Source organism: Penicillium verrucosum (genome assembly GCF_028828655.1).
Source record: "Penicillium verrucosum strain IBT 35672 chromosome Unknown utg000001l_segment0_segment0, whole genome shotgun sequence".
Lineage (NCBI taxonomy): Eukaryota > Fungi > Ascomycota > Eurotiomycetes > Eurotiales > Aspergillaceae > Penicillium > Penicillium verrucosum.
This window is the reverse complement of record NW_026643210.1, coordinates 14,377,444-14,388,357: the sequence shown is the minus strand read 5'-3', so window position 1 is coordinate 14,388,357 and position 10,914 is coordinate 14,377,444. Positions and strand designations below refer to the sequence as shown.

At 42.3% G+C, this 10,914-nt stretch overlaps 3 protein-coding genes across 3 annotated transcripts; 2 read left to right on the top strand and 1 right to left on the bottom strand.

Annotated features, from left to right (window-relative positions):
* Positions 1-395: 395 nt before the first annotated feature.
* N7516_005326 (uncharacterized protein) lies at positions 396-1,548 on the top strand (the record flags this gene model as incomplete). Its single annotated transcript, XM_057218046.1, is given in 5 exon segments — positions 396-432; positions 448-486; positions 569-642; positions 761-812; positions 1,484-1,548. Coding segments are annotated over 5 exon segments (267 nt in total), but the record flags the coding sequence as incomplete, so codon positions are not given.
* A 2,637-nt stretch (positions 1,549-4,185) lies between these two features.
* Positions 4,186-5,469, bottom strand: N7516_005325 (uncharacterized protein; the record flags this gene model as incomplete). Its single annotated transcript, XM_057218045.1, has 4 exons — positions 4,186-4,980; positions 5,044-5,154; positions 5,213-5,393; positions 5,465-5,469. The coding sequence occupies 4 exons, from the start codon at positions 5,467-5,469 to the stop codon at positions 4,186-4,188; spliced, it is 1,092 nt and encodes a 363-aa protein (XP_057079928.1).
* A 4,024-nt stretch (positions 5,470-9,493) lies between these two features.
* Positions 9,494-10,834, top strand: N7516_005324 (S8 family peptidase; the record flags this gene model as incomplete). The annotated part of the gene is made up of 3 exons (XM_057218044.1): positions 9,494-9,799; positions 9,870-10,515; positions 10,590-10,834. 3 exons carry the CDS (start codon positions 9,494-9,496, stop codon positions 10,832-10,834), a joined length of 1,197 nt encoding a protein of 398 aa, XP_057079927.1.
* Between the last annotated feature and the right edge of the window lie 80 nt (positions 10,835-10,914).

The following is a 10,914-nucleotide window of genomic DNA, read 5'->3' as shown; positions in this document are numbered from 1 at the left end:
TTCTCTTCTTTTCTTTCTCTCTAGAGTCTACAATATTAATCCCTTGAGGTTAACATTCATTCCTGTATAGCCTGTATTCCATCTGACAGGAAGGACTAGTAGAAATAGTCGAGGAAAAGGCGGTTATATTTTAATAGGCCTTCTTCCTAGTACTACTACTAATAAATCTCTCCGATATCGACGATAATTATCTAGAACTAATTTACTTCCTAAAAATTATATACTAAGAGATCTTATAGGCAGTTAAAATATTACCGCTAAATAAAATATTAAGAGAGGACGGCTTACCGAACTTACTATAGTATAAATTAATCGAAATCCTAGTAGTACTTAATTCTATTTTACGAATATATAACGCCTACGTATAGATCGGGACTAACCCCTCCTACTTCTAGAAATCGATTACGGTAGTCCTACAAAAGGCTAGTAAACGTAACTACTAGCTAGTAAAGTTATACCGACTAGTTACGCTTCTTAATATACTCGGTAAGTTCCTTAAGGTAGTGATTACCTAGAGGATTAGCTACGCGGTAGAGACTAATAGACTACTCCTAAATATATATCTTAGCGGAAAAAAAGGTATCTCGGTCGATTATACTATCTAGGGGATTATCGGCTAAGTACGACGAGTATAGGGATACCGTAAGGTAGTAAGTATACTAATACTTAACGTCTCTAAAGCGTACGATAATATATCTTATAAGAGGCTAATTTATAATCTCTATAAATAGCGGCTAGGCTAGCTAGTACTATAAGTTAGAGTATTCCTTATAGGGAGAAGCACCTATATACGGATACTAAAAGGGGTATCGGTAAGTATCCTAATACCGATTAGTATTCTATAGGGTTTACCTCTCTCCCTAATCCTCTACCTAATCTATAATATAGATCTAGTAGAAGGCTATAAAGAGATAAAGATAAGCGCCTAGGTTAACGATATAGTATTTATTATAACCGGTAAAAGCGAGTAAGAAAATATCTCTAAATTATAAAGGGCTTACTAGTATACTAACGCCTAGGCCTCTAGGTACGTATCGGTATTTAATCCTAAGAAATACGTATTAATCTACTTTATTAACCCGGATCCCTAGGAGGATCTAGACTTAGGCCTAGGCTAAGGAGGGGAGAGGTATATTGTTGGAGTCACGTGACGGCCATGTGGGGCCGCAGGTGATCCTGACCCACAGAACTCAGGATATTGTTTAGACAGTAGCTAGTTTTTTCTTCTCTTCTTTTCTTTCTCTTCAGAGTCTACAATTCTAATCCTTTGAGGTTAACATTCATTCCTGCATAGCCTGTATTCCATCTGACATATATACTATTAGTACTATTAAGTATTACAGTATAGGCTACTATAATAGCTAAGCGGTATCTCGGGGTCTAGCTAGACCTAGGGCTAACGTTCTAATAATACCGAGAGTAGGTACTTATTAAGATAGGCATTAGTTTATAAGCGCTATATAGACTAATAGGATTTATATAGGGGGCGTTAATATTAGTAATACGCGTAATCTACTAGGTAGTAGTGATCCTATAGATACTCTTTAGAGTAGTAATATAGTATTTACCGCTTACTACTATATAAAGATAGAGAGGCTATATAAAATAGTTCGCTAGCGTCTAGTTAAGAGCGGCCTACCTAATAAGCGGAGCGTTTAAAATAATAGTAAGAGAAGCACTAGATATTAAACTTTATTTGCTATCTATATAGTAGTAGCTTAACCGGCTAGTCCGGTTAACTGCTATACGTATTCGAACGGGATTAAGATATATAATACTAAAAACGATACTTAAAGAAAGAAATAATATATAAAGACAAAAAGGGGGGTAGATACCGATAGAGGCTTAGTCCTAGAAGAAGGATAGATACCTTAGGACCCTAGAAACTATAGTATAGGACTAAGAGAGTTAGAAGATATATATCTAAGTACTATAGAGCGAGCTACCGAAGGTCTACGTTAAAGAGAGAGAATAAGTAAGAACTATATACGATAGGATAGTTAACTAACTAAGCGTACCGGTACGACTATATATAGATAGTAGCGGCTACTAAAGAGGAATCGGGGCCGTAGTCTACCCGGTATACCCGAACGCTTAGGACGACTTACGACTATATAATATAAGGACTAACGACGACGCTACCGTATATATAGCTAAACTACGAGCTATTAAGATAGTATTAGAAGTTATTAAAGAGAGATTTATTAATAGCTAGTAGTAGGATCTAGTAAAGAGGGGAGCGGTTATCTTTATAGATAACTAGGCTACTCTTAGAGCTATCCGGAATCTAAGGATACTATCCGGCTAGGTATACCTAGAAGGTTGCCTCCGCTTACTAGAATAGAGCGATAGCGAGGGGATCTAGGTTAAATTACGCTAGATTCTAGCTTACGAAGGTATTCTAGGTAACGAGATAGTTAATATACTTATAAAGATAGTAGCTACTATTACGTAAGAAGCGAACTAATATAACCGATTTATCCGGCTTATAGCCGTAGCGAGTAAGAATATTAAACGTAATTCGATAATCGTATAGGAAAAGGAGTAGTTAAAAGAAAGAAGGACTACGCGAAGAACTTAGAGGCTAATCGACGTTCCGAATAAATTAAATTTACTCTACTAGAAGGGACTACGGAAAGCGATAATATTAGTTTTAATTTAATTACGTATAGATATTATCGGACTAGCCGAATACCTATATAAAATCAAAAAGATAGACTTACCGCGATATAAATACGACCTAGAGAACTAGAGTATACGATATATCCTACTCGAATACCTACTCCTAAAGGAGCTACGGGCGGAGATAGTAGAGGAGTTGTTCGAAGCAGGTATCTCGACGATACTCGGGGAGGAGGAGATATTAAGGGAATCGAAGGTAGCGCCGATCGTAGCGAAGTTTATAATCGCGACGGGACTCCTAGGATAGTTTTAGTTAGTAGACTCGATCGCTACGGGGAAGGAGAAGGGGGTAGGGGACGAGGATTATTATAATCTAATAATAAAACTAAATTAAGAGACTATAAGTGCTAGAGAAATAGGATATATAATATAGTGGCCGCGCGCTAGGTCCGCCGAGGTCACCTTATAATAACGTATATAGAGAACAACGTACGTTGCCGGCGAAGACGATAAAGTATAGCGTCGCGATCCGAATCTATTCGTATATAACTTACCGGAGTGATATAGCGGGTAGATCTAGTAGTCCTAGTGATATAAGGACTCGGTGACTCGGGGAGCTAGGTAGAGAGAGGAAGAAGTAGAAGAGTGAAAGGTATATTATAGAGAGAAGGGGACACTCTACGCCGCGGGGAATGCGGGATTTATCTACGGATGAATTGACTTTCTTTATAATTTCTTTTGTCTTATTTGCACTATGCCGGCCGGTTTGTGGCCTTACAATTCAGGTTGCAGGACTCGAGAGATCGAGTCCTATCTATAGGGTGGATCTGTATACTAGGAATACACCACCATTTGTCGTCGGGAGCGGGCTCTGGGACGCAATCCCCGCATAGCAGCATGTATGTAATAGCGAGCTACATCGGGTTAATGAATTCATCATCATCATCATCATCATCATCATCATACGTTAACGTAAAAAGTGATTGATAACTGACTTTATCTGATAGTTCCTGATCAGGAAGAACACATAATCTAAACTGTTCTTGTGTTTATATTTGCGGCTTTCTTGATTTTTGAATGGTCAGTGGCTCTTTAACCCTATGTTTATAATTGCTAAAGTGATATTAACTGGTTGCATCTTCATCGATGCACCGGTAACCGCCTTCTATGTGCGGTTTAGATATTACCCCACCGTTTTATTGATGATCAAAACCACATCAGCGTGACCATCAAATCACCGAGGCCAATTATATCTAGCCTCCACCCGAGTGCTCCATGTCTTATAGGATCCCATAAGCTAACCAGTGACACATACTATTTCATTTTGGGACAAGTATGAGACAAACCCCGTCGTCAAGGAAATGCCCATGCCATGCAGACAACCCCCCAGCTCCAGCAAAAATCGATTTATCACTACAAAGATTTTCATTGTTCAATATGTTACAGCAGGGAGATCGCCATAGGTAGCTGGTTAATGAAGGTGCTAGTATACCCGTTTTACTGTACAAATGTGACACACTTTCCGCTCCATCTCCTACATTGCAAACCAAGAAGTTGACTCCATTAATTTGCAAATTGACCGCAATTATAAGAGTGAGTTTGGCATTCGCAGGGCGATTGAAGGTCCTCGCCATCAGAACAACTACTCAGCATCGGAAAAGAAGTAACGCGTCTGGGCTGGTTCGTTACTGATGAACCCGAATTTGATAAAACTCGAAGCAAAGGTCGAAGCGTCATTAGGCTACCGGCAGCAATCCCTAAACTGGCTTCTACATTCGACCATATCGAAATCTGTGTTGTTTCGTCTGCTAAATTAGACGGAAGAGGTATGTGGACGATATGAATCAACTCACAAAGGAAGTCTGGTCTACCTGCGTAATGCAGAAATGGGATACGGACTATGACAGCCACGCTAGCTCTGCTCATTATCAGCATAAGCTCTAGGATAAGAGGGGAAATAGAGCATACGAACATATAAGCAAGTCCCAAAATTGCCGACACGGCGAATTTCGTTCCACGCTTCATTTGAAGCCTCCTGACCATGAAAATAGGTAAGGAGCCAATGGTGAAATCGCATGCTGCCACCACCCCACTGTACATATAGACGATACCAAGCAGAATGTTTATGTCGAGGCAGCGGCCTTTCGTTGATGATCGATTCCAATAATGTGCGACTGGGCGACATTGGAAGATTGTGAAGAAAAGAAAGACGGTTCCCATCGCAGTCGAAATCACCATAATACCGTAAAGAACCCACAAATGGATGCGCTGGATCGTAAGACGTAGAAGGGTGGTGGCAATAGATAGTCTTGCAATGGTGCAAGTAAATACGTAAAATATTTGTCCTAGCCACCAACACTATCGACCACAGCAGTCAGCAAGCTCTACATACCAAAAGATGCGTGTGTTATGAGCACCTACCAGCAACCCGCGGCGAACATCGTCCGGTCTATGACTTAAATACGCCGGCGCCTTTCCCATCCCATGCAAGGCGCCCACGATTCCACATACAGCGAATACCACATTAAAAACCTGCGCGTTTTAGTTTGTTCTTTCACTAATTGGATGACACTTTTCCATCGGTACTTACTGCCGCCGTTACCAACAACACATCATCGGATCCAAATGACTTCACAATTTTCAGCCGGACAAAACACCGGAGACAGATAGTGATTAGCGAAAAGCCCAACAAAACGGCTGTGGTGATGATAATGGCATTGCTGCCCCCATTTGCCATCTCCTTGAGGACAAGTTGTGCCTTGGAGCATGGCCTGGGTGTCGCGAAAATATTAGCGGCATTGAAAAGCTTAGTTGAATTGTTTGTAAGAAAAGAAGCATTGACGTCATGATTGACATTCACAATAAGTTGACTGTCCCACTCGGTATCGAGTAGCTTCCACTGCTCTTACAGTAGACAAGATGCTTTCTATTAATATTCCAAAGCATACTACGCCCGATCAATATGAGTTGGGCGAAGTTCCCTCGCTGGCCTGGCCGTGGAACGCCCCACCGACATCTTGATCAAAGTCCATGCCGCGAGTATCAACCGATAGATGTGAAAAAAACGCCGGGGCAACTAAAATGGTCCTCAAGGACAGGTGAGAGTCTTTTGTTCCCGGATTGATTTCTCGGTCTGACTTATAAATGAAGCTTTCCGTACAAAATTGGCTATGACTGTGCGGGTACGGTCGTTAATACCGGATCCTAGGTGACGCGCTTCAAGGCCGGTGATATAACGCTTGAACGCTATTTTGGGAGTCTAGGAAAATTAATCATCTGTTAATTTCCCATGAAGATAATTCTATCCTTCTGCTCTGCGCAACTTACGTAGTAGGCCGGGAAGAACGATTATTGTTGGAGCCTCTGGTCATGTGACCTATATGGCTGCCTGTTTTGTCAGGCTAGTGGTTGATGTTTGCATGTTTGCATGTTCGCCCCACTCCATGTCTCCATATCTGCATCTCTCTCTATAGTTCTCTCTCTCTTCTCTTTTCTCCCCAGTTCTCTAGTTTCTAGTATCAATACAATTGTCCACCCAACTGCCTGTTCTCGATCCGCCAATAGGTTCTGAGCCCTTTGTTCTTCTTACTAAGACTCCATCAGTTCTCGAAGTGGTGAGACTAGTGTCTTTGGTAACGTTATTTGTGCGACGATATCACGTGATTTGTAGAGTTTTCACGGACCTACTTTTACCCTATATATTTTGCTCGCGATTGTTCGCTAGTAGCAACCCTATTTATCTTATTTATCTCGCTCGCGATTTATCCGCTTAAAGCGACCTACTTTATTCTTTATTTTACTCGCGATTATTCGCTCGGAGTAACCTACTTTATTCTTCGAAAATCTTACTTTTCTCGCTCGCGATTATCTACTAGAAGCGACTACCGACGTCTTCGAAACCTCTTTATTTCGCTCGCGATTATTCGCTAGTAGCGACCCTCTATATTCTTTATCTTACTCGTAATTATTCGCTAGAAGTAATCTTATTTATTCTACTCGCGACTATTCGCTTAAAGTAACCTAATTTATCGAAATAACTAGCGAGTTAAACTCTAGTTTATAGGGTAGAAGCTCCTAATAGCTACCCGAACCGGACCCTACCTAATCTACCTAACCGACTCTAGGACTTCCCGTTATCTAAGGAACTCGCTTAAAAGCGGTTATTAACGTATAATACCCGAAGATATATATTTTAAAGATTAATAGATTAAACTTTATACGCTAGAAGCGCGAAATTACGAATAGTTTATAGATAATTCGAATTAAAAACGTAGTGAATTTTAATATTCCGAAGCCGGTAGAAGATAACCTAATATACGATACCTAGTTCTATTAGTCGGTATCTATTCTTAGCTAGATTTCCTCGAGGATTAATAATAAGATTACTATAATTCTCGAAGGCTCGATTTAATAATTCCCGGAATACGCCGACGACTTAATAAAGGAAATTACCCGGATTATAAGCGGTAATAATAAAGTTATAAACGTTAGTTTAGAAGTTTTAAAATTCGCTAAGTTAAAATATAATAATTTCTCTATAATAAAGGATTATATTATAGTATATTAGAGTTAGTTTAACGTTCTCGGACGTTATAGAGTAGCGCTATACCCTTTTACGGTACTCTACGTTATTCTCGACGCGCTTTATAGCGAGCTCCCGAGCGTAAACTTTACTCTTAATACTTTAAAATATTAAGTTCCTACGGAAATTATAATAGATAACTTTAGTAAATATTATAAAGAACTTGCGATTAAAGCGAACTCGATTACGGAAGCGGACGAAACGATTTCGACGGCTAAGGTATCTCGATCTTATAATTCTTCTTCTCGCGGCGGATATAGATAGTACGGTTATAGAGGCTATATTAGATATAGAAACGACTACCGGAAGCTATTTAATAAAAAAGATAATAAAGAAGATAATAATAAAGAAGTCGAAGAGGAACCCGAGGAGCAACTACGTAAAGTACCTTCGAAAGGTTAGGATATTAATAATTAGGCTAAGCGTTAGCGTAATTAGTAGCCGTAATATATTAATAGTACTAAATGTGCTTACTATAGTGCCGGGGGCTACCCTATTAAGACTTATTTCTACCTACTTAAAGATTTTGTTTCTAAAGGATAGGAGCCTTTCTCTAATATCTAGTACTACGCGAAGGCGCGTGCGGAGCGTGCGGAACGTGAGGAAAGGGACTCGGTGAAGAAGGATTCCAAATCTTTAAGGAAGAAGTGATTGTTTTGTTGTTCTCTATAGGGGGGTAGGGAAGAGCGCCTGTCTTGTCTAAGGAGGATTACTAACCTAAGGGGGGGTGTTGGAGCCTCTGGTCATGTGACCTATATGGCTGCCTGTTTTGTCAGGCTAGTGGTTGATGTTTGCATGTTTGCATGTTCGCCCCACTCTATGTCTCCATATCTGCATCTCTCTCTGTAGTTCTCTCTCTCTTCTCTTTTCTCCCCAGTTCTCCAGTTTCTAGTATCAATACAATTGTCCACCCAACTGCCTGTTCTCGATCCGCTAACAATTATCCGTAATGACGCGATTCATTGCCGTTTGTATCTTACTTCTCGATGATCCCAACCGCACAATATCGATAATGTGGTGGATATTAGTATCATTAGAAGTCCGTATTGCCTTAAGAATCTGGTCTATAAATTGCTGATGGTACCTAAGTTCTTCTTCTATCATACTTAAGTAGAGTTTGCGTCGTTTGTCGGAGCTCTTATCCATAACGCAGACATAAGCGCGTTTTCTGCATTCAAAGTAACGGATTTTCACCACTGCACTATTTTAAAAGTAAGTATAAGATCTATAATATTCTAATATTCCTAACCTTTGTCCGCCGACGCTGATATTCTTTGTAGGCAGTTCATATACCCCCCTTGGATAACTGTTGGGTGCCTGGATGCCTGAATGCCTAAGGCATCTAGACCCACATGATGACAGAACTATAGCTATAGATAGCCTCTCTCTCTCTTTCTCTCTTTCTCCTCTCTGTCCAACTCAATCTATCAAGAATCTATCTACTTGGTTTCATTATCAGTATTCCATCATATAGATTCTACATTAATAACTAATCTCGCCTCCCCCATCCCACCGGATATTTCAGTACAGCCTTCTTTAAGAAACTCTGCCATACATTCCTTAGGTAAAGTACATACATAAACCCCACCGTTTCAAGGACGTGTATCGTAAAGATCTGCAACTACAAGGGACTAGGTACTTCCGCATCCTTTGCCACCCCTAATATGTTCTCAAAGCCCCGAATTACTGAATATCCTGCAATGGAACATGTGCCTTCTCGCAGAGGATCCCCAGTTAGGACCCTAAACCATCCATCGGACTCCCGGCGGGGAAAGAGTCGCGACTAATCTAAAAGTTAGTCGCCAAGCTTCACACTCACACCTTCTCCATTAGACTTTCTTGTGCGCATAATTAGTGTCTCAACGCCTAGATAAACCCTAAACCCCGCAGTCCCATGTGATTACCCCATGTGCTGATCGCCTGGGACTGGGCTTGCTATAGGCAAGCGCTATACCTGCACGTCTTGCGCTGGTGATGAGAGTGTTACAATCGTAGATGGCTGGGTATCTTGGCATTGTGTCGGGTTAATAAATCGAAGAAAGATCGTTGCCTAAAGCGATTGTTTGCTCCGTTTAATCTACTCATTCTCCGTCAAAGTCCGGCATGTCTCATCACCAGGATCTGAAGATGGAGATGGAGTTGAGCCCGGAAGACCGGCGGCGATGGGCCTCTTCTCCATCTCTCAGTATGTTATATAATGGACTCTTTGCTCCCAGGTTGAGGATTCTCATTAGCATCTTCCTGGGTTTCATCATCATCTTCATCTTTATATCATTTCTAACCACAATCATGGGTTTCCTAAAGCTCTTCACCACGTCCCTTGCGACTCTGGCAGTCGTCAATGCCGGTAAGCTCCTTACCGCCAGTGATGCCCACGCTGTCATTCCCAGCTCCTACATTGTTGTCATGAATGATGGCGTTAGCAACGCGGAGTTCAAAAACCATCGTGACTGGGCTGCAAATGTTCATGCTCGTATCACGAGCCGGAACAGTGCCGAGTCTGGACCAGGGAAGCATTTCGACATCAATGGCATGAAAGGATACAGCGCTAGCTTCGATGATCGTATCGTCAAAGATATTGCCAGTGACCCGGCGGTATGGCGTTTCATTACCAACGTTGATTCCCCAAGAGCGTGTTGCAATCTAACCCGCAGTTAAAATATAGGTCAAGTACGTTGAACCAGACATGGTTGTAAACGCGACCGAGAACGTGGTTCAGCCTAATGCTCCTTCATGGGGCCTCCCTCGCATCTCTAGCAAGAAGCCCGGTGCTACCGACTATGTTTATGACTCTACTGCTGGTCAGGGCATCGTGATCTATGGCGTCGACACCGGGATTGATATTGAACATCCCGACTTTGAGGGCCGCGCTGAGTGGGGCACCAACACTGCTGATAATGATAACACTGACGGCAATGGCCATGGTACTCACACTGCGTCTACTGCGGCGGGCAGCAAGTTTGGTGTTGCAAAGAAGGCCTCTGTCGTTGCTGTCAAGGTCCTTGGTGGCGATGGTTCTGGAACTAATTCGCAAGTCATCTCTGGCATGGACTGGGCTGTTAAAGATGCAAAGTCTCGCGGCGTCACTGGAAAGTCTGTTATGAACATGTCTCTGGGTGGCGCCGTTTCTCAGGCTATGAATGAAGCCGCTGCCAATGTCGTTAAGTCCGGTGTCTTTCTCTCTGTTGCCGCCGGCAATGAAGCCCAGGATGCGAGTAACAGCTCCCCTGCTTCTGCTCCGAATGTATGCACTGTTGCCGCTTCTACCAGCTCAGATGGCAGTGCTTCCTTCAGCAACTTCGGTTCCGTTGGTGAGAGCTCCCCCTCTCCCTTAGTGCGAAGCGTGCTTGTTATTCGTGGAAGCGTACTGATGGTATTACTACAGTCGACCTCTATGCTCCTGGGGAGGCCATCACGGCCGCATTCCCTGGTGGTGGCTCAAAGACCCTGTCTGGAACCTCTATGGCTGCTCCACATGTTGCTGGTGCTGCCGCCTACCTGATGGCTCTCGAGGGTGTGACCTCTGATAAAGCTTGCGCCCGCATTGTCGAGCTTGCTATCTCGTCTATATCCAGCGCTCCGTCCGACACTACTAGCAAGCTTCTGTATAACGGTATCAACGCCAAATGAGTGATCTAATAGCGTGGCGGATGCTTACGGTATGGGACCGTGAGTGGCCTATGTATGTTATCTTGGGCGAGCTTTGGCAA